Raw genomic sequence first — 23,565 nt, 5'->3', positions numbered from 1 at the left:
CCCCAACCATAGCACTGTTGACATCTTGGGCTGGATAATTCTCTGTTGTGGGAGCTGTCCTGTGCTTTGTAAGGTGGATACCTGGCCAGTACCCCCCTAGATTCCAGCAGCAGCCTCCAGTTGTGACAACCAAAAGTGTCTCTAGACATTGTCAGGTATCCCCTGGAGGGCAAAAGTACCCCAAGTTGAGAACCACTGTTTTAAAGAAAAAGGCCTTTGCCCGGCCGGGTGTGGCTCAGTGGTTAAGCGTCGACCTAGGATCCAGGCGATCAGGGTTCGATTCCCAGTCAGGGCATATGCCCGGGTTGTGGGCTGCAGCCGATCAATGACTCTCTCATCATTAATGTTTCTATCTCTCTCTCTCCCTCTCTTTTCCTCTCTCCGAAATCAATAAAGATATATTTTTTTAAAAAAGGAAAAAAAAGAAAAGAAAAAGGCCTTTAAGTACAAAAGTGATGGATCTGGAATTTGAGGGTGCACTGAGTATTTGGTTTGACAAGGTTACAGGTTCATTTGTTAATTTTGACTTGTTAATTTTCCCCAGAAGGGAGTGCCTGCCCCTCTTCTCGTGGCCTTCTTGACACCTTACATTATGTAGAAATAAAGACACAAAAGCTTTTGAAATGGATGATTTTGATACAGAACCCCTTGCTTAAATTTCATCAAGGAGGTTTCCTCAAGAAATGCTTTCCAGTTGTTCCTAACTAGGTCTTTCTTTTTAAAGGACTGTTTAAAGGTTTCACATGTTTTTTTCTCTTAGCATTTACTCTGACTATAATCAAATAATTTTTTTAATCGTGTCAGGAATTTCCCATTCTTGGGAGGCAGGAGTTTAGTGCACTGATGAAGGCATTCAATGAATGTTTACTAAATATCTAACTATAATCTCACCAGTGTGTATTTTAATTCTTGAACTCCCAATGTTGGTCAGTGTGGGTTCTGATCTCAGCTCTGGCATCCATTGTCCTTTGTGACCCAGTTTCCCTCCTGTTGAAACAATGGGTGTGATGAAAAGTCATTTGTGAAGTAGGGCCTTTCTGGCACATGGTTGAGCTGGATGCTATTTTGTTAATCTAATCTGTCTCCCTGTCTCTTGCTTTCTTCTCCACTTGCCATCTAGGGCTCAGTGGCCTATGTCCCCCAGCAGGCATGGATTCAGAATGATTCTCTCCGAGAAAACATCCTTTTTGGACGCCAGCTACAGGAACAGTTTTATAAGGCTGTGATAGAAGGCTGTGCCCTCCTCCCAGATCTGGAAATTCTGCCCAGCGGGGACCGGACAGAGATTGGTGAGAAGGTCAGTATGTCTTCAGCATGTCCCCTGTAACAGTCAGCTATAGCCGTGTAATAATCAGAAAATAAATCTCAGTGGTTTATGATGTTGGACACTTATTCCCTTATTTGTGGGCGTGTGAATCGACTGATTGGCTGACCCAGGCTGGGCTCAGCTGGGCGACTGCTCCATGTTGCAAGCCAGCGGAGCTTGGCTCCAGGCTGTGGGTTTGGCCCAACTCTGCCCCACATGGCTTTGTGCTGGGGCCTAGGCTGAGGGGCAGCAGCTCCCCAGGGGAAAGCTCTTATGGTGACAGCAGAAGCCCAAGAGAACAAAAATTAATACGATGTCCCGTAAAACACACTGTTTTTTCCATCACAAAATGGATGGATCACTTGGTTGAGCCCAAAAACAAGGGACCAGAAAGTGCACTCTACCTTTGTAGTCTGCAAAGTCCCATGACACAGGGCACTATACAGGGAGGAGGGGTGTCAGTGATTCAAACGTCCACAGTCTCTTTCAGAACAGTGATGATAATAAAATAACACTTTTGAGGATTTATTATGTACCAGGCACTGTCCATATTTTGTCTTCACAGCACGCCCATTAGATGGGACTTACCGTTTCCCCGTGTAGTGGTTGATAAAAGGAGGTAGGGAGGGGCTAAGTGACTTGCCTGAGCCCCTTCCCACCTCCGGGCCTTTGCACACTCTTTTCTGCCTGGCCAGCTTGTTTTACTGCCCCCTGGTGGTCACCTGGTGTCCACTTGGCAAATGCAAATGTTCCACGGCAGCACCAAATAGCTTTCCTGTCTGCTTTTAGTTACAAGCCTGTGGTTCTTCCAGCTTTCTGATGAATGATTTATTTGAGGGAAATCTGCAGATCAGCTTTTTTTCTTTCTTTCTTCTTTTCTTTCTTTTTTGAAAAAAGTGTGTGTTTCTGCCACTTGGTGACTCCTCTCTCCTTGTCTGGGTCCCAGCACCAAAATCTGGAGAAAGAGAATATGATTGGCTTAGCTCAAGTCTGGTATCTTCCCCTGGGCCAAAAACCTGTCGCCAGAGGGACCATGCAGAAAAAACCTGGTTGCCAGGACACCACCTTGTTGCAAGGGGGTGATGGGCATCTCTCAGGAGACGCTGGGCAGTTAACCCAGTGGGTATGCACTTTGATTCCTCAGCCAGACAGTGGGTTATCTGGCATGGAAGGGCCAGGGCTGCTGCTTTGGTCCATGTGGTGCCCTTGTGTCCTTCCTGCTAGTGAGTGGAGCTAGATCCCAGTGTCCCCAGGGTATAGTCTGCCTGGATTGTATGTGGCTTCACCAGTGAGTGCTAGATCCGGAGTAAATTAGAAAAAAAATGTTAGCTGTTAACAATAATAATAGTAACAGCAGTAATGATATTGCCACATCCTCTGGTGCTTTCCATCTGACTCAGAGATCAGGAGCCTTTCCGTAGCCAACATTATTCAGTGTCACTGGCCACCCTTTGCTAAACTCCCACTCTGTCCTGGGTCTTCACTCAGCAGCTCCTTGGAGGCTCAGGTTTTCTCTTCCACCTGTTTTACAAGTGAGGCTAAATCCCATGCTAGCACTTGAACCCACAACCATGCAGGTGCAATCTCATACCTCTATTGCTGCACAGGAGGGAGAGGGTGCAGCCCTGTGGGGTCTCCAGCCTGGGTCTGCTGCATCCTAAGCAGCTTGCCTTCTCTGTGTGTCTTGAGGTTTCCCAGCAAACCCACCTTCTGCCATGTGTCTCCCCAGGGCGTGAACCTGTCAGGGGGCCAGAAGCAGCGCGTAAGCCTGGCCCGGGCTGTGTACTGTGACTCCGACATCTACTTCTTCGACGACCCCCTATCGGCAGTGGATTCCCACGTGGGAAAACACATATTTGAAAATGTGATCGGCCCCAAGGGGATGCTGAAGAACAAGGTACCTGAAGAGGGGCAGGGCTCAAGGTCTGGTTCTTTCACGCTTTGGTTAAGTCAGAATGTGCCCCTTTGGTAACCTTTCACTTCCCAGGCTTTTTTTTTTTTTTTTTAATTGAACTTAAGAACACTTTTCTAATGCTTCCCTTGGAAGCCTTCCCAGGACGGCCTTCTTGCTCTTGTCATTATGGGGGGAAGTCCTTGGCACTGACTTGAGGTCATTGCCTCCGCTTGGCCAAAAAAGGCCCCTCTTCCTGGTTTAACAATAATGGTGGCTTCATAGAAAGAAATCCCACAAAGATTCCCTGTGACCGAGCAGGCAGCTGTCCCTTCTTTTCTGAAGTGACCATGGGCCAAGGGACAGAGGCTTGGAGCAGGAAAACCGTCACAATACCTTGACCCGACAGGAAATAGTTCCTGTCTTCTTTCATTATTTTATATTTTATTTTATAATTTTATTTTATTTCTTTAATTTTTAAATTTAATTTAATTTTTAATTTAATTATTTTATTTTATTCTGTAGAGGAATTATGGGGTGAGAGTACTGATTCCTCCCTTCTCCCCCTCCCTTCTCCCTTTCCCCTTTCCCCTTTCCATTCTTTTCCTTTCCTCTTTCCTCTTTCCTCTTTCCTCTGTCCTCTGTCCTCTGTCCTCTGTCCTCTGTCCTCTTTCCTTTCTTCTTTGCTCTCCTTTCCTCTCCTCTCCTTTTCTTTTTTTCTCTCTTTCTGATTAAAAAAGTAACATGCTCATGGGAAAAATATAGGAGATTCAGAAAAACATGAAAAAGAACAACAAAAGCTAGTGGCATCATCTCACCACTTAGAGATTTCCGTGTTTCTTTCGAGTCTTTTTGCTGTGCGTATAAACTCTTTTGATAGTGTTATCACGTTGTGCGCATATATAGTGAGCATTGTGCCACTCAGCCTATTGAAGCAGTCCCGTACACACCACAACGAAGTCTGTATAGACTTAATTTTTAAATATTAAAAAAATTGTTACCAAATTCCTACGTGCCCATGGTAACAAAGTCAGACTATAAAGAGTATGTGTAAAATTTTAGAAAATGGTCCTCCCTTCTGCACCCAGCTCCTCTCCTGAGGGCAGGGGCCAGGAACCGGGCCTGCTCTGTTTAAGTCTGGTCCTCAAGCTAAGAATGGTCTTTACATTTTTAAGTGGTTGGAAAACATCTGAAGAAAAATAATAATTTATGACATATGAAATGGCATTGAATTTAAACACCAGTGTCCATAAATAAAGCTGTATGGGGACACAGCCAGCCCTCTGTTTATGCCTTGTGTATGGCTGCCATCACGCCACAACCACAGGGCTGGTGGTTCCCACAGTGACCCGACGGTCTGTAGAGCTGAAAATGTTTACCATCTGGCCCTTTAAGAAAAAGTTTGTCAACTCACGTAAATAGCTTGATGAGTATCTTCCCAAACATTCAGATCATTAGATAAAGGACATATCTACAAATTTTGAAGCTTGTGGGAAGTGTGGGAGTGGGTGGTTACTTAAAAAATGAAGCCATTGCCAGCAAATTATTTTGCAGAGTCCTTATTTGTCTACATGTGCCAGGTTCCCTCCCTCCCTTCTGTCCTTCAGATTTTTGTTCAAAAATACCCTTTCCCATCACCTTTGTTAAAATTGCAACACTTACCCCACCCTCAGTGCCCTGCCCCTTCTGTGCTGTGTCACCGTCCAGCACATGGCGTTTTACCCACATCGTTCGTTTCTCCCCTGACCCTGGAATCGGGGACAGGGATTCCTGACCCTGGAATCGGGGACAGGGATTCTCGAATTCTTCCCTGTTACTGCCACCCCCTCCCCCAGGTCCTGGCACATGTGTTGAATGAAAGCACCCAAAGGTTGTCCCAGGTGTGCATCCACCTTCAGATAGGAGCCCTGCCACCTAGGTGTGGGGTGATTGCCTCTCTCACATGTGTGCTAACGCGCCCGGTCTCCGCTTTGCCCACAGACTCGGCTCCTGGTCACGCATGGCATCAGCTACCTGCCGCAGGTGGATGTCATCATCGTCATGAGTGGCGGCAAGATCTCTGAGATGGGCTCCTACCAGGAGCTACTGGCCCGGGATGGGGCCTTCGCTGAGTTCCTGCGCACGTACTCCAGCGCCGAGCAGGAACAGACGGAGCAGGACGACGGTAAGGTGGCGACTTGCAGGGCCTCAGTTGTCCCCTAGAGGTTTCCACCAGCCACTGGGTGATTCATCAGGGCATCAGGCAGGGACTGGGCCAGGCCCTCTCAGGAACCATCTGGAAGAACCATCCTTATGAGGAGTGGTCCCAGTGCTGTATGTCCTGGTCTGCAGACATGGGCACAAGTCCCAATCTTTTCTATGGTGTGGCTTTGGGCCTCCTGAGCTTCAGGGTCCTTGTGACAAAAATAGGGACAGGGATAATCATAGTCCTTCTGGCTCCCAAGAGGCTGTAAGGAGCCAGTGACATGTGAGGGTCATGAGGCAAGGTGGTTGAGCATGCAGGCTTGGAGTTGGCAGGACCTGGGTTTGAATCCCAGCTGCTGCTCTTAACCAGCTCTTGGACCTCAAACCCCTTCTGAGCCTCAGTTTCCTCACTGATAGAGCAGTGTAACAAAAGAACCAACCTTCTAGCATTTGGTGTCAATTTAATGTGCTACATTACGTGAAGCCTCTGTCACAGTGCCCAGCACAGAGTGTTGCGTAAATGACAGCTGCTGTCATTTCTGCCCGGGGAAGAGCTGCGTCTCTTTTACCCCCATCCCCCTGGCACCTGCCAGGCCAAGGTAGACCTGCCTACTTCCCAGACGCTGCACCCTGGCTCCCCTCCCAGGCCAGTACTCTGAGAGCAGGGACAGTCTCGGAGGTGCCTTTTGAATTTTGGGCTGGGACGTCACCCTGCCTTTATTTGAAGCAGACAGGGCAAGACTTCTAAGAATCCTGTTCTCGCTTATCATTTGGTTTAAAAGTCAGGGAATTGGTTTGCAACCTTTGCCAGTTGCCCTGTGTTTCATTGGTCAGATTGGCCTCTCAGATGATTCTCTCTTCCCTGAGCTCTGGCCTGTGTTAACACAGAAAGGTCATCTGATGCCTTTCAGCTTTGGTTTCAGCTGTTGCTAAAAAGAGTGGAACTACACAGAGGTCAACTGTCCTACCCTGATCTCCCTCTTCCAGGAGCTGATTACAGACTTCTTGAGACTTTGTAGTGTGTTTATTATATACTTGGTCCCCAGACAGGTCTCAAGGGCGGGGCCGCAGGGCTGCCCCATTGCACAGCTCCCCAGGTGAAGGGAATGTCTGTGATGGGAAAGCCACACAGCTGGGACAGAGTGCTCACTGGGGCTTCTGTTCTCTGCTGAGGTCATCTTGCTGAATCCTCCTAACAGCTCATGAGGGGGGTAGAATTGCTTTTCAGAGAGAGGGGAGAGAGAGAGAAACATCAGTGTGAGAGAGACACATCGACTGGCTGTCTCCTACACACGCGAAGTTGGCTGCGTGAAGGATGGAGCCTGCGACCGAGGTGCGTGCCCTTGGCCCTAATGGCTTTTCCCCATTCCTCCCCAGCTGCAGGCGTGTGCAAAGCAGTTTATGCAGGACACGGAACACTGCCATTTCTTTTTTTCTTTTTTCTCTCTGTTTGGTGCACGTCAACACTTAATTTGTTGGTGAAAATACCATCCACCACCCTAGCACCACTGTGGGGTCATTTCCCCAATTCAGCCACTCAGCCTCCTGCCGGGTGGGACACAGAAGTCCTCAACCTATGTGTCTAAATCAAACTGGGCTCCCCCCTCCCCCCCCCCCCCGAAGGCCCAGCGATAAGGCTCAGCTTTAGTGCCTAGTCTTGCTTAGCCAGCTCCAGGCGCCAGTGACCTTGGATTTGTTTGAAACACATTCTTGGCTCCTCCTAAAGGGAAGCTCCCCCCCCACCCCACCCCGCCCCTGTTGTTGGCTTAATCGAGTCTTTTTTAGAACACACAGGCTGAAGGGGGAGTGTTTGGTTTGGGGAGTTTTTTCTCACACGGTAGGGAAGGGGGAAATGTAACAGGAACCAGGCTCAGGGTGGGGAGATGTCCCTCCCCAGGGACATTCATTGTACTGATTTCTAGGAAACTTTTTGTTGTTGGTGGTGGTGGCAAAGAGATTTACAAATTGGCTCAAAACCTTTGTACGTGGAAGGTGAAGAACATTTTGAATTTACTTTGGTTTCTTTGTTAAGAACCTAAAACCTAGAGCAGTGGTTTTTACCAGAGAACACCTGTGCCTTTCAGGGAGACTTGGCAACGTCTGCAGACATGTCTGGTTGTCACAACTGGGGTTGCAGGGTGGGTACTCCCAGCATCTAATAGGTAGAGACCAGAGATGCTGTTAAACACCCTGCAATACACAGCGCACTGCCTCTGCCCACCGGCAGCAGAGCATCATTTGGCCCACAGGATGGCGAGACACCTACTCCACTCTGACTTCAGGCTGCCCAGGTCCTTTCCTTGTTTTCTTAGGAGAAAGACCTTGATTCCAACAACGTGTTTACTTTTCAGAACCTTGTTTGAAGTTTCTTTAAACCCCATGACTACTTTTTTCCCCCTTTCTTAAATTTCTGCTGTTTTCCTTTTTCCTGATTATAAAATCACTATGTGTTCATTGTAGACAATAGCAAACGGTGGAAAAGCGTAAGGAACCAGGAGAAAGAATCTCCTTCCACTCTCCCACCGCCCAGAGAGGGGGGACTACACCGGCATTTGGCCTCTTTCCCACCTGTCTCTCTCTTCATCAATTCCCCTGACCCTTTTATTTTTTCTTTAACATCGAGTCGTAAGGGCCTCCCTTTATTGCAAAAATCTGTTGTAAACACCACATAGCCGCGGAGAGTCCATGTACAGATGGCACATTCCTGTCGGCTGTCCTCAGTGGCCGTATTTCTTCCTCTTTTGAGTATGAAGAACCTGCAGGGCCCAGTGGCGGGAGGGGGGTCGGGGGATGCAGCCGGTCACTTCCGTTTTTGGTCAAAAGCGAGGCGTTGACTCTGCGCATAGCAGTGTCTTGGATCTTTCCCTTGAGGGAGGCTTGCCCGCTGGCCCTTGCCCAAGCGGAGTTCCAGAACCTTCTTGAGTAAAGGCAGTATTGCTGGAATAAACAGTGAGCCTCTGACGTGCCCACTCTGAGGGCCAGCAGCTGGCAGAGCACACAGCCCAGGCAGCACTTAAGTGGCTCAAGGGCAGGAACGCTGCCTGGCTTATCGGCATCACAGCCCCGCACCTGGTGCTGAGACACACTCAAGGAACAGTCATTGAATTACAGGTTTCTTGTCTTTGCTTAAAAATTGCCAAGAATTACTATTTCATAGCATCATTGGTTTTCCCCTGCCCTGCTTTATTTTTCTCCGTGGTGCTTATCACTACCTGACACTAAATTCTGGATCTGCTAGTTTGTTTACTGTGTCTCTCTCCCCCTTGGAATTTAAGCTCCATGAGGGTTTTTTGGTCACCTCTGGATGGAGAACAGTGACCGTCATGTAGTAATAATAATAAATGTGCTGAGTGAATGAATGACTCCTTGATTGTTGAAGTCATGCCCTGTGTATGCGGTCTGTATATGTCTCTGGGCTTTGGACATTAACACAGCTGCATAAATATCCCAGATGCGAAAACAAGATAAGCTCATTTTTTACCCATTTCTCTCAGGGCTGGTTTAGAAACCAGCTTTGTGGGTTCGGGCTGTGAGATGGCACCACTATGGCTGATTTGGTGCCCCTTCTGGCATTGGAAGGTCAGCTCTGCTAGTTCACTTGGCCATTTATTTGCTACTCTGTCATCTGCCCACCCAGTGTACACAGCATGGCTGTGGTCTGCTCGGTACTTGAGCCACTGTGTGGAATGGTGCCCCTTGAGTTATGCGGTGCCCATCCTGTAGAAACTCATGGCCATCTGATGTACTGGTGCTGGGAGTAGAGTTCACAGTTTGATGGGGGACAAACACCAAGTAATCAAGGACATCATGGTGTTGGAGGCAAGCATGGGAGGCTGTGAGAACCCCGAGAAGGGATCCCCATCCTAGCCTGGGAGGGTCCAAGATGATACCCGAGCCAAGTGACCTTCTCTTCCTCATTTCTCGGCTCCATGTGTAGCCGGCTCAGAGTCAGGTTCTTGTGTCCTCTAAGAACTAGAGGCTGTGAGCCGGAGCTGAGGCCTTGCCTCCTCCCAGCAGTCATGTCCACCCTGCCACTCTGTTTACTTAATTTCTTTCCCTCTGCTGCCATGAAACAGCTGTCAAGACAGAAGGTTGATCTGCTCTTTAATGTTTAAACTCTTACGGTTATAGCTTTTAGAGAAAGGGGTGGCCATGTGCAATGTGCTTGTCAGGGATACCCCCAAACGTGGGGTGGGGAAACTGAGGTTCAAACACAGCAGGTCCCTCAGCCATCCTTGCCCTTCATCCTTAAGAGAACACACCCATCTGCACCCAAACGTGTGGGGCGTTTACATGGGGACTTAGGGAGGGAGTTTTGCCTCAGTTCTTAACACTTTCTTGGATCTTGCGAATTCCCAGGTAGCGATGTGGTGGACGAGGAGGGGGCAGGTCAGTGGCACGTGGGCTGGACTTGCCTGTGCTTGCAGCATGAGCTTGCAGACAGGCTTGTGCTATTGCTGCGCGCCTGGGAAGGGGCCTGGAACGTCTGCTCTTCCATCCCCTTCCATTGTCCATTCAACAAACATTTATTGGGCACCTACTATGTTCCAGGCTTTCTGGTGGGCACTTAGGGATATCATTCAAGTCTCCAGCTCTGCCACTCATCAGCTGGGAGACCTTGGCTAAGGTTTACTGTCTCCTTGGGCAAATGACCGTGACTAGCACGCCTTGAAGGAAATGCTGGTTGTGAAACACCTGGCACGTGGTAGATGGACGATGAGTGGTAACAGTTTGGCTGTTACTGATTATTTTATTATTAAGCTGCTCAGACCTCCTGGGCATGGTCAAGACCTTGGCAGGCCACAACAGTGCGGGTGATGACGCCTGATGGAGCAACTGCAGGTTGCATCCCAGAGGAGGGATGTCTTCCAGCAGAATTTCAGCCGGCAAGGCTGCCCTCTCTCCCTCTGGGGCTGTAAAGGCCTGAACTGGTCGCTGGAGTGGACCTGTCCCTCCTGCCTTCTGTAACTAGCATTGTGGTTGAAGGTCCTGGCAGAGGGCCCTTTTGCAGCCACAGAAGCCAACTCCAGCCACTTAACAACAAGGGTGTTTACTGAAGGACACCAGGTAGCTCAGAAACCAAAGGCAGCGGGACTCAGGAGATGGGAACTCTGGGAATGAGACTTCTTTGGGACAGATCAGTTGGAACTATCTTTGGTTCTTGTGGGACCAATGATGGTTCAATGTCCTGGGAGAGGGGTTCTGATGGGCTGACCTTGGGCAACCCCCTTTCCTTGGCTGGGGGAGCCTGGGGCACCCTCACAGGCCTGCCAGGACCATAGGAAGAGGGGGAGGGCTAATCCCCTGTGAAAAAGGTGGACTATAGTAGACCAGCACACGTTCACATTGCCCCTCTTAGACCCTCAGTCCCTCCTCTTGCAGAGGAGCATTTTCCAGCTGCCCCATTTGGTGTATCAACCTGTGGGCTAATTGGGTTGAGAAGGGGCGGCAGCCACAGGAGGCCACTGGGGGGTTGCTGCTGAGTGAGGAGCAGGAGGAGAAGACAAGGTTGAGGCTTACAGAGGGCGGCCTGGCAGCCCAGTGGCACAGCCGGGCTCTCTGAAGCACCCGCCCACAGGACAGGTGTCTTTGGGAGTGTGTTCAGGCGTCCCCACCCCTGCACAGAGAACGACTGTCAAGGCTGCAACTGGGCCCGGATGTTGTGCATGTGTTATATGTGCTGGCTGTGTGTGGCTGCATGGGAAGTCCTGCCTGTTATCACTCTTCTTTTTTGTTTGGCTTAGTTTTTTTTAATTAAAAACAAAAATGCTGACATTAAAGGAAATGTTTAAGGCAGTGATTCTCAATCCTGGCTGTGGGCCCGAATTATCTGTGGACCACGTTTAAAATGCAGGTAAGGATGAGCACCACAGTGCATCTTATACTTGCTGTTCACCACGCACAGCTCATCATCTTCCTGCGTATGAGGGAAAGTGCTGTCATTACTCCCACTTTGCAGATGTGGTAGTTGAGGCTTAGAGGTTCATTACTTCCCCAGTACCCACACCTGGAAGTGAGAGAACCCTCCCCGCCTGACTCTGCTCTGACTCAGCACGGGGACCCGTCTCTCTGCAGAGTCACCACAGGCACCTCGGCTGCACCTTGGGCATCCCCCATGGTTGGTTCACAGCCAAGACTGAGGATCATGGACGAACTCCTTCCCTTTCCTCAGGAATGATCCCTAGCTTTCTGTCCTCTTTGTCTTCCTGTGGCTCTCACCCCAGAGAGCCTGCCTTTCTGGATCCTGCTTCTATGCATGTCACCTGAGCATGTTCCCAGGGTCCCCCTGGCTGCATGTTTATCCCCTTTTGTGACTTCTCTCCTGCATCCCTCCCCTCCGCTTTTGGGGTCATCCCTTTAGGGCCCTACATCATGCTTGTTTCTTACACTCTCTCACAGCACCAGAGGGGAAGGAAATCGGAGTGGAGTTGGGGGTAATCAGTGTCTCACTGAGTAGTTGGGAGGATTAAAGGGGATGATGTATTTCAGCACAGCCGCCCCACTCCATTGGTAAACATTAGCCACCACCGTCGAAGCTACAGTGGTTAGAGTTGACAGGTGGGTACTTCCTGGGATTTTGTGGGTATCCGGCTGGTATCCATGGTGGCCATATCAGTTAAGATACTTCCTTACTGTTGGGGAAGCAGCCACTGGCCCAGGTACCCCTTACCCCGGACCTTTTGGACCACCCTATTATTAGGCAAACCGAAGGGTTAACTCCTGGCATGACAGGGTACCCCTGGGACTTGATTGACTGGTGCCCCTGTCAAAACAGGTTATTTATTTTGAGTATCACCCCTGCTTGGGGCCCAGAGGGCTGTTCCCTTTCCCCCTGCCTAGTTCCTCACATCCTGGCCCCATTAACCAAGCTTCATGCAGCAGGGGGGCAATCAGCTGAATCTCACTGTACCCGTTGCTGCTGGAACAGAGCATCTGCTCAGGCCCAACACCCTCAGTTAATGGGGCCCTCGAAATGGTTGCAAAGCATCACCCCTGCCCCAAGGGAACTTGCAAACTAGTAGTTAGCTCCTGCATCCCAGCCGAGAGCCTGCTTGTGGCCTCAGCAAAGCCGATCTTGCTCTCTTGCTTTTTGAGCTTCCTGGAGGCCAGGTTTTCTGCCATCCCCCCCCTTCCCCCCGCCAAGTGACAGGTTTTGTCTTTGGTTTTGGCATTGGCTCTTAAAACTATGATTCCCCCTTTCTCTGTCTTCTGCCAGGATTAGCAGGCATGAGCGGTCCAGGGAAAGAGACGAAGCAAATGGAGAATGGCATGGTGGTGATGGATGCTGCAAGGAAGCAAGTGCAGAGGTAAGAGCGAGGGAGACACCACGCTTCTGCCCGCCTGGGGGAGGGAGGACATACAGGGTGCCAGTGGCTTGACCTACCAAAAAAAGCCTTCAGCTCTCCAGGGTTGTGAAAATGCAGGCTTTCTGCCTCCCCCCTCCCCCCGAACCGTCTAGGAACCTCATTTTCTGGAGCACAGAGGCCTGAAGGGGGAGCCTGGCACTGTTCCTGCCAGGTGGCACAATCCACACAGGCCTCGTGATTTAACCATCAGTCTGCACTTCTGGCATCAAGTTCCCTACATGGTGTGGATTTTTGTTCAATTCCCTCCGAGGGGCCTGGAAGGCTGAGGCTTTAAGAACCAGCATTCAATTCAAAGCAGTCACAGTGATAGTGAGCTCTGTGTTTTATGCACCATTAGGACCCAGGTGTAGTGCCAAGTCCTGTGCAGTCTATTGGACCAGGAGGTAGTTACTGTCATCTTCCCATTTTACAGATGAGCAAACAGAGAGCTCCCCACAGGTTATACAGCTAGAAAGAAGCTGAGCTGGGATTTGAACCCAAGTCAGGCCTCTGAGTCACTGCTCCTAAGTTCTCTGCTTTGCTACTTTAAAGGAGGTTGCATTTCGTGAGGTCATTGGGTATTTGGGCTTTGCTGGTTAACCTCTCTGTGCCTCAGTTTTCTCAGCTGCCAAATGGGGTGTGTGGTGGGTCTGCCACATAGGGTTGTAGTATGGCCTACATGATATGTTACCTGTGACGCACTCAGGATCGTGCCTGTGCCACCAGCACTCAGCAAACAGCACTGAGCTATTATCTGGCGAGCTGGGGCTGCCTGAACTTCTTTTGGGTGTGGGGAGATTTCACAGAAATGGAGCTGGGAAGGAGACTGGTATGAGCAGCTCTGCCCGCAGAACACTGGCACAGTTCCCTCCTGGACTCAGATTTTTATCATACGGACAAGTGGAAGGATTTCCTTCTCTGTCGGTGCCTCTGTTGAGGCGGGGAGCTGGGCATATGTGTGTAAAGCACTTAGAGCACACCCAGAGTCACACCTGGGATGTGGGGGTGCTGCAGGTTCAGGCAGGCGGCCAGCATAACCAGTCACGGTGACTGCTATCTAAAATTTTGCTGAAGTAGCCGAGATGAGGCAGCGCCTGCGGGTGGTCCTAGGAACGGGGGCAGGTGATGGTGGGGCGCAAACCAGAGAGAGCCATGGGCAGACTGAGCAGACACAGAACACTGGGGTGTTTGTTTTCTCTTGCTACATAACACATCACTACAAACTTGATGGTTTGTCATCTCATGGTTTCTGCGTCTTGGGGGGTCCAGGTGCGGCTCAGCTCATTGTGTCTCACAGGCTGTAGCCAAGGTGTCGGCCAGGCTGGGGTCCTATCTGAAGGCTCAGCTGGGCATGGACCACTTCCATGCTCGTGCAGCTGTTGGCAGGACTCACTTCCTCGTTTCCTAACTGGCCGCAGGCTGGACCAAGATGGGTCACATGCCATCACTTTTGCTCATTTGGGTCTAAGCCATGGCTGAGAGAGGGGATATCCCCTTCCTGTGTTCTCACGCACATGTACACACGCACACTCTCTCTCTCTCACCATGTCGTTCCCCAAGGTTTAAGTCCCCAGGGAACAGGACTGCCTCAGGGAGGAAAGAGTTTGGGGTCACATGATCCGTGATAATCTGTGATGGTCTGCAAAAGGTAATGACCACTGGTGGGCAAAAATGCTGTCTGAAGAACGCCTGCGTAAAGGAACACTTCCTTTCAGGGGGCCCTGGCACGGCCCTTCCCCTCTCTGGGTTGCATTTGTAAAATCGGGAGGTTGAACTGGGTCGGTACTTTGCTGGGACTGCCGTCCCTGCCCAAGGCTGACACCCGTGTGCCTTGCTTTCCCCAGGCAGCTCAGCAACTCCTCCTCCTACAGCGGGGATGTCAGCCGGCACCGCAACAGCACTGCCGAGCTGCAGAAGGCCGGGGCCAAGGAGGAGGAGACCTGGAAGATGATGGAGGCAGACAAGGCCCAAACGGGGCAGGTAAGGGCAGGCTGCCTCCTGAGGGCGCTGGCTGGCGCTGGCGGCCGTCAGTGTGTGCCGGCCCGTGCAGTGCCGCCTCGTTTATGTCAACTCGTGTCTTCCTCGCAGGGGCCTATATAAATACTGTTTTAAGTGCTGGAAACCGAGGCCTGAGAGCCTAGGGGACTCACCCAAGATTGCAGCTGAGTGGCGGAGCTGGGATTCAAACTCTGCAGTCCAACTCCAGGGCTGTCATGTATAGTCTCTGCTGTCCTTACTGCCGTCTCCTGTGAGCCCCTGGGGGCCTCTCTAGCACTAGGCAACCTCGTTGATTTGATTCAGGGCTTCCTACCATGTGGGATTCCATTTACGTGAGATGGTTTCAGGCTGTTGCAGACACAATGCTAAAAAATATTAAATTATATAGTTAGAAAAAAAGTTTTCATTTCTCTTTCAGCCCTTACATCAGTGAGAAAGTTGGTTGCTAGCTCGTTTTTAATACCTAACTGTCTTAGTCCATTCAGGATATTTGTTATAACAAATATCGTAGGCTGGGTGGCTGTGAAACAATACACATTTATTGGTCACACCTCTGAAGGCTTAAGTGCAGGATCCAGGCATCAACAAATCTGTGTCTATCGAGAACCCTCTCCCTTGTTCATAGACGGCTGCCTTCTCACTGTCCTCAGCTGGCAGAGGGGCTGGGGAGCTCTCTGAGGCCTCCTTTTGTAAGGGGACTAATACCATTCACTTTCATGAGGCTAATCACCTCTTGAAGGCCCCAACTCCTAACGCCATCACATTGGGGGTTAGGATTTCAACATAGGAATTTGGGGGGGGGGGCACAAACATTCAGTCTCTAGCACTAACAGCTGCTAACTTTTCTTTGTAAAAAGCACTGGGTTTAAAATTCTACAATCATCCATATTGGCTGTCAGTAATCAATTTTCCACTTGTGGCTGTGATCCAAAGTTGTTGTTTTTTTAAATCCTCACCTGAGGATATGTGTTTCATTGATTCTAGAGAGAAAGGAAGGGAGAGAGAGAGAGAGGAACACCCATCAGTTGCCTCACTCATGTGCCCCGACTGGGGGTCAAATCCACAACCTGGATATGTGCCCTGACCAGGAACTGAACCTGCAGCCCTGTGGTGCATGGACAGTGCTCCAGCCACTGAGCATCACCAGCCAGGGCCAAAGTTTATTTTTAAAAATAAATGTTTTTTTTTTTTAAAGAACAGGGAATAGAGTTTTTTAAATAAGTAAAAAGTAAGTACACAAAGAAAAACCACCAACCCATGAAAGGTGGTTCGGCACCATGTGAGGGTGGGGCACTCTTCTCAGATCTACGGGGATGCATCCAGAATCTCCTGGGACGCTCTGTTCCCAGCCCCTCCCCTCACCTGCCATCACAGCTGTGGCTGGGGGCACAGGTGACTGGAGTGTGTCCTGTCCCCTGTCCCCTTGCTTTTACTGACCCTCCAAGGAGCCAGAGAAATGACCCCGAATCAAGGACATGGGGAGGAAGGACCAGAGATGCCAGGCCTGTTGAATCCCCATTGAATCCCATACCCCAGAGGAGATGGGTCCCAGTATTACCTGCATTTTATATACAAAGAAAACAGAAATGGGGGAAGGTGGTCGTAAGTTGCCGAAGTCAGACCAAGAGTGGAGCTGGGTTCAGCTCATGTGGCCGCTTCTGCCTCCCACGTGGCCATGTCCCACTGCTCAGGGAATAGAGTGAAGGAGTCCCTGAGTCCCGCAGGGTCATTCAGGGCCAGCAGGCAGCTCAGCTATGTGAGGAATCAAGTGGTGCAACGAGCATGTTCTTTATTCTGACACCCTTTTCCCACTATTTGAGTTTGAAGAACAGGGACTTGAAACTGAAAAACAGAAGCACTCAGTTATACATCAGACCTCTCATCTTTCACCTGCTACCTTTCAGCCGGCCTGTAATTCAGACATGACCTTCGTGACCCAAAATTCAGCCTGGAAAGCTGGGCAGGACTGACAGTGCACAGACACAGGAAAGATACCTGGAGCTTGTTGAAACCAAGCCTAGCAGGGCAGAGACCTGGACTTTGTTGGCTGCTGACTTTGTCAAAGAACTTGGAGGGCGGGTGTCATAAACATGAGCACAGGTGAGGGCCTGAGTGGGTGTGGTGCTCTGTGTAAAATGCCTCCTTCCCTGTGGTCTCCAGGTCAAGCTGTCCGTGTACTGGGACTACATGAAGGCCATTGGACTTTTTATCTCCTTTCTGAGCATCTTCCTTTTCTTGTGTAACCACGTTGCCGCCCTGGCCTCCAACTATTGGCTCAGCCTCTGGACTGATGACCCCGTCATCAACGGGACCCAGAAGCACACAAAAGTCCGGCTGAGCGTCTATGGAGCCCTGGGCATCTCACAAGGTGGGAGTTGTCCCTTCACACCCTCCCCCACTCCACCTGATTTTGGCACTTGGAACTGCTTCTGTGTCTTGTTAGTGAACTGGACCCCACTTGGCAGGGTATTACAGACCCTCAACGAAGCCAGACCCAGATGAACGGTACCTGACACTCAGTAGACACTCATATTTGTGGACTGAGTGGTTTTTGAATGCTTTGTTTCATGTGGCCCTAAGAGATAGAGGGGAGCTCCAGTGTGCCCATTTTACAGATGAGGAAAATTGAGGAAGAGAGGCTACCGGAGCATTAATGAGCAAGGGCCCTCACCCCTTGGTGCTTCTGCACAGTCTCATTTGTGGGCTTTTTCATGCTCTATGAGGGTGGGAATTCTTAGCGTTTGTAGCATTGGTCCCCAGGGGACATTTGGCAACATCTGGAGATCCTTTTGGTTGTCACAACTTCTGAGTGGGGGTGGGTGCTACTGGCATCTAGAGACCAGGGATATTGCTAAGCATCCTGCAGGCACAGCACAGGTCCCACAACAGAGAATTATCCAGCAGCACTTGTCAATAGTGAGAGGTTGAGAAATGCTGCTGTATACCTTTCCTGTGGTCCCATGAAAGTCCCCAAACACAGCAGCATTAATACTAACAGCATTTACTGAGGACTTACTTAGCCTGCTTCTGTTCTAAACACTTTTATGTGGTTTAACTTGTTTTAGCCTTGCAGCAATCCCGTGAGCTAATATTTTCTGCATTTTAGAGATGCAGAAACTGAGGCCCATAGAGGTTAAGTAAGTTGTCCTAAGTCACACTCTAATATGTGGCAGAGCTGGCATTTGAATGAGGCAGCCGGCTCAGAGCCCATGCTCTTCACCACTATAGTATGTGCTCCGTGGCACATTAGCTGTGTGTTTATGTGCTCATAAAAGCTATGTATCTGTATATACACAGGTACATTCAATGTCTGTGAAACAGTGTATAAAGTAAGTGTATACATATTTGACATTTTGAGCACTTTCTGTGCACCAAGCACATTGCTGGATAGGCTCCTTACATTTGACATTGCTAAAAGTATTGTCCCCATGTTACAGATGGGGAAACTGAGGTGTAAAGAAGTTAAGTGACTTTTGGAAGGTCCTATAGCTGGTAGGCGACAGAGACAAGATTTGACAGTGTTGGCTCCAGAGCCTGTCATTTTAGCTCCGCCTCTTGGGTTTCTTCCTTGATTAAGGAGGCCAAGGTAGAAGCCCCTCTATCCCTATGAAATCGCCTCTGCAAAGCATGAGTGTCCTGCTGTGGGCTGTTTGCAGGATGCCTCTTGAACTCTAGGAGATAGCTTTGGAAAAACCCAGAAGAGCAGACATGGGTTTCTTAAATTTCTCAGTCCATTCAACACCCTCATAGGGCAAAGGACTGTAGACTCCAAATTATAATTGAGGGGAGGTGGTGCACAGAGAGGGTGTGGTATTTACCTGGGCTCACACAGCAGCACCTGTTCTGGAGCTGTGCTGTCCTGTAATGGTGGTCACTGGCCACAGGTAGCTGTTTGAATTTCAATTCATTAAAATTAAATAAAAGTAAAAATTCAGTTGTTTTGTGCACTAGCCACATTTCAGGGGCTCAGCAGCCACATGTGGTTCGTGGCTACTACATTGGACAGTACAGATATAGAAGGTTTCCATCATCATAGAAGGTTGCACTGGGCTGGTTGAGAGTAGTATGGCCTATAGACTGAGAGCATGAGCCTGGAGCAGGCTGCCTGGGTTAAACCCCACCTCTGCTTCTGGTTGGCTGAGAATATTGAGGGCGAAGGACTTCACCTGCCTGAGCTTCGGTTTCCTCATCTGTGAAATGGGTAGTGATCTAATTTGTACAGAGTTGTCATAAGGATTAGATACCTGTAAAATTTCAGTACAGTGCATAGCGCATAGTAAGTGCTCAATAAATAATAGCCATTATTATTATTATTATTATTATTATTATTATTATTATTAGCTGGGCACCTAACCCTGCTTTGTCCATATGACCACATGGCCACTCCTCCCAGCCCCCAGCGTGGTCCCTCTCCCACTGTGGAGTTTAACTCGAGAGTGTTTGTAGGTATCGCAGTGTTTGGCTACTCCATGGCAGTGTCCATCGGAGGCATCTTTGCCTCCCGCCGCCTACATCTGGACCTGCTGCATAATGTCCTGTGGTCACCCATGAGCTTCTTCGATCGGACGCCCAGTGGGAACCTGGTGAACCGCTTCTCTAAGGAAATGGACACGGTGGACTCCATGATCCCGCAGGTGATCAAAATGTTCATGGGCTCCCTGTTCAACGTCATTGGCGCCTGTATCATCATCCTGCTGGCCACGCCCATCGCCGCTGTCGTCATCCCACCCCTGGGCCTCATCTACTTCTTTGTCCAGGTAAGAGGTGGCCTCTTGGGGTCCAGGAGCAGCCCTGCTGTGTATTGGGCTCCCGTGTGAGCCCAGGGCTCCCCCCATCACACTGTTTCCCTGGTGTGGAGCTGTGGAGGGTTTGCTGGGGGAGCCGTGGGTGTGTTGTCAGTTGCAAATACCTCAGCTGATTGTTTTTAGCTCGGAATAACCAAATGTACTTTTTTCAAATAAGCTTTATTTTTGTAGCTGTACGTTATAAAAGAAAAAAAGCTATCACTATAAAGATACTTTTATTATTGAAATTTCTTTAAGAATTTTATGAAATTCTTTAGTTCCCAAGCTCCCTGAAGATCATGGAGATGCAGCTTAAAGAAGATAGGTATTTATTTTTCTCTTGGGATAGAAACATAGAGGTAGACCATTCAGGGCTGGTGTGACAGTCCCTGAGTATGTCAGTATCCCAGACTTCTTGTCTGTATTTCAGAAAGTGAGCCTGAGGAGGCGAACAGGGCAAGGGGCGTATGGTAGCCGAGTCAGCATCACTGGTTTCTTAGGCAACTGCAGCGTAGATAATGTTGCCATTTGACAGATGAGCATGTTGAGGCCCTAATGGCAGAGCTGGCAGTATGAACTCATATCTGTCTGAGTCCAAAGCTTGTGCTGGTAACCACGGGGCGGCCTGTCCCTTCTTACCCCTAAAAGGTTAGCTGCAGCACAGCTGCTGAGGAGGGGGTGTTGGATGGGAGCCTAACAACTGCAACACAAAATAAGGGTAGGGAATTGTGAAGGGCTCCGTCCTCAAACCGCACTGGAGCCTGCTCATGTGGGGCCCTCGCGGGATTCTCGGTCCCGCGGGATTCTCGGTCCAGCCAGCCAGTCCCGGACCCACCACACTGGCCTAGTGATGGGTGAGCGTGAACAAGGGTGGAATCGGGGAGAACAGGTCCAGTTCCCCGACCCTCATTGTATTCTCTCAACTTGGTGCCAACTTTGGACAGTCATCTGGGTCCATTCACCAAAAATAGCATCCATGGTCATACCCTGGCTGGAGATGTTCCTGAAAGACCCAATTCAAAAGAAAGAACAGACCAAATGCAGTGTTTGAAGCGGCTCAGATACCTGCCAGTGGCGGGACCTTGAGTGCACCGTGGAGTGAGCGGTTCCACGGCAGAAGCTTAAGTACCTTTAACGGGGATAATTAGGGACACGCTATTGCAACACCACCGATTTTATTTCTAAACAGCAAAGGCAATGAATTCAGCAGAGAGTCCTGTTGGATACACACTGTCATTGTAACTAAGACAAAACCCACAACGCGCCCATGTGGGCAGGACTGGAAAAAAAGGCAAAAAATGAAGACATTGCCTGCCTGAGGGTTGGGATTATGGAAGAGTTTTTTGTTCGTTTGTTTTGAATGGCTTTTAGCTAACTATACACTTACTCCTCGGTATACATGCAAAAGAAATGTGAGTCCTGTCAGGGTGGCTCAGTTGATTGGAGCATCATTCCCATACACCAAAAGGTTGTGGGTTCGATTCCTGGTCTGGGCACATACCTAGGTTGTGGGTTCAGTTGCCTGTCAAGGCGCCTACGAGAGGCACCTGATGGATATTTCTCTCTCACATTGATGTTTCTCCTCCTCCCCCGCCCCGTGGGGTATTTATACACTAGAAATGACTCAGCAGTAAGAAGGAAGGAGCTGCTGATGCTCGCAGCTGGACGGGTCTCTCAGATTCATCCAGGAAGAAGCTGTGACCTTGGAGGCCCTGTGAGAGCCACCTGTTCTATTGGGTGTTCTCCTTGGAAGGTCTCTGCCCCAAGATGGCCCCGGACACCTACTGCAGGGCAGGGAGGCCGTGTCCCTAACCACCCTTGTTCATCTTCTCTGCTCTGCTGTTTATAAAGCAGTTGCATATCCGTTCTATTTTTAGCATCTCTGCAATAGGCACCCTCAGTCTCCCCAGTCCCGTTTGTATAGATGAGGAAACTGAAGCCAGGAGAGCTCACGTCCTCAGATCCAGCCCAGCATCTGTCTGCAGCTGCTGAAAGCTTCTGGTGGTGATGTGCTGCTGTTCTGTCCCCAGGGGCCGACCAGTCAGCTCTCAGCGCCAGGCCCTGCTGAGTGCGTGGGTTAGGGCAGGGGCAGATGTGGGCTTTGCCCACAGGGATGGAGAGAGTCAGGGTTTGAACTGAGTTCTGGTTGTCCTTCAAACCTGTGCCTAAAGTCTCGCTGCTGGGCTTAGAAAACCCCAGCGGTCAGTGGCTTCAGAGAGGCTGCGTGGTTCAGAGGCTGGCACTTTGCAGCCAAGCTGTCTGGGTTCGAATCCCAGCTCTGCCAACTCCTAGCCAGCTATGTGATCTTAGGGAAGAGGTTAGCTGACTTCTTTGGGCCTTAATTTACTGATGGTGAGAAAGGAACGAACACCTCAGAGGTTTGTGGTGAGTATTAAATGAGCTGATATTTGTGAAAGTACTTAAAACAGTGCCAAGGAGGGTGCGCTCCGCGTAAGTGATAGCTACTGTTACTGTCATCACTGCCATTGTTGTTGTTGGCTCTGTGCCTGCATTTCACCAGGTGAGTGGAGACACCTGCTAAGAGCAGCCCAGCTCCAGCATTTTGCCTCCTGGAAGCATCATTTGTATCCAGACTTCCTCCAGCACAGCCCAGGAGGCTGGGATGAGGGCAGCCACACTGACCCCCCCTGTCCATCCTGTCCTCCCAGAGGTTCTACGTGGCCTCCTCCCGGCAGCTGAAGCGCCTGGAATCCGTCAGCCGCTCCCCGGTTTACTCCCACTTCAACGAGACCTTGCTGGGGGTCAGCGTCATCCGGGCCTTTGCAGAACAGGATCGCTTCATCCGCCAGAGCGACCTGAAGGTAGACGAGAACCAGAAGGCCTATTACCCCAGCATCGTGGCCAACAGGTGGGTGCCCTGGGCCCGCCCCTGGAGGGGCGTGGGAAGCTGCTTTAGTTCCTGGAGGATGGGGTGAAGCCAAACGCAGATCCTCCCAGAGAGAATCATTCGACTTGGTAAGGACAGAATAACCATTAGAAGCAGACAGGGCACGGTGAGCACCCAGCACCCCAGGGCATTAAGTGCAGGGACAGAGAGTTGTTCTGAGGTCAGAAAATACTACAGAGCTTGTCCTTTGGCTGTTGTCCTGGGGCTATGAGATCATCATTGGTGGGCAGACTTAGCTATTGAGTATTTTCCTACCCTAGTTCCCAGCTAAAGGGTGATCGCTGCCCCAACCCCATCCCCCATGATGTGTATCAGAAGCAAATTACTAATATTAGCTTGAACCATGTGAAATTGCCATTTAGGGTATCGAGAATGGTTGAATAGCATTAATCAAAAAAAAGGGAAAGAAGTTTGCTAATTTTTTTATCATTAAATTATTTTCGGAGCAGAAGGGAGAGGGAGAGAGAAAGAGAAACACTGATGTAAGAGCATAATATCGGGCCTCCTCCTGTACACCCCCTAGCGAGCCCACAGCCCAGGCATGTACCCTGACCTGGAATCAAACTGGCAACCTTTCGGTGTACAGGACAACGCCCAACCAACTGAGCCACAACAGGCCAGGGCAAAGTTTGCTGATTATTGACTGAATTTAGAAAAGTGATTTATCTCTGAAATATCCTCCTCACTTGGTTACATCGTGACGTATTTCTTGAGATGTGGGGTAGAAAACGCTGGGGAGGGGTGCCAGCATCCTGGAAGTGACCCGTCAAAACCAACCCCCAGCCCATCATGCACAGCAGGATCCTATAGTGTAAGACTGGGTAGGAGACATGAGTTACTAGAGACTTTGCCTTCCCTTGCAGAAGTTTTAGGGAGTTTGTCAAAATGTGGGTCTGTCTGTGGGAGTCGCTTATCCCCATGGAGATCAGTCACATGGACCTTAAGGGCTGTAGTGGATAAAAGGTTAACCCATCTCCCTAGACTGCTTTACATTTTTGAAACATTAAAACCATATTCCTAATGCTGTGTGATATCTTATGAAAGTTATCTTTAAACCATTAAAATATCTGTTTATATTTTAAAAGGTAAAATAACATTTTAATGTTTCTGAGATGAGGATGATCTGGGTCTGGGAACACTTATAGCTA

General features: G+C 49.7%; 1 protein-coding gene across 1 annotated transcript in view; it reads left to right on the top strand.

The window, feature by feature from the left end:
- Window positions 1–23,565, top strand: part of ABCC1 (ATP binding cassette subfamily C member 1 (ABCC1 blood group)) — a 126,348-nt gene that overhangs the window by 93,200 nt on the left and 9,583 nt on the right. Inside the window, exons 17-24 of the mRNA XM_087815640.1 lie at window positions 1,121–1,297; window positions 3,036–3,203; window positions 5,178–5,361; window positions 12,598–12,688; window positions 14,572–14,707; window positions 16,886–17,093; window positions 19,172–19,482; window positions 22,179–22,378. Of these exons, the coding sequence (XP_087671766.1) occupies window positions 1,121–1,297; window positions 3,036–3,203; window positions 5,178–5,361; window positions 12,598–12,688; window positions 14,572–14,707; window positions 16,886–17,093; window positions 19,172–19,482; window positions 22,179–22,378 (1,475 nt within the window). The remainder of the gene's footprint in view (window positions 1–1,120; window positions 1,298–3,035; window positions 3,204–5,177; window positions 5,362–12,597; window positions 12,689–14,571; window positions 14,708–16,885; window positions 17,094–19,171; window positions 19,483–22,178; window positions 22,379–23,565) is intronic.

The sequence above is a fragment of the Miniopterus natalensis genome, chromosome 3 (assembly GCF_054644295.1).
Source record: "Miniopterus natalensis isolate mMinNat1 chromosome 3, mMinNat1.hap1, whole genome shotgun sequence".
NCBI classification, from domain to species: domain Eukaryota; kingdom Metazoa; phylum Chordata; class Mammalia; order Chiroptera; family Miniopteridae; genus Miniopterus; species Miniopterus natalensis.
This window is presented reverse-complemented; position numbering and strand designations above follow the sequence as displayed.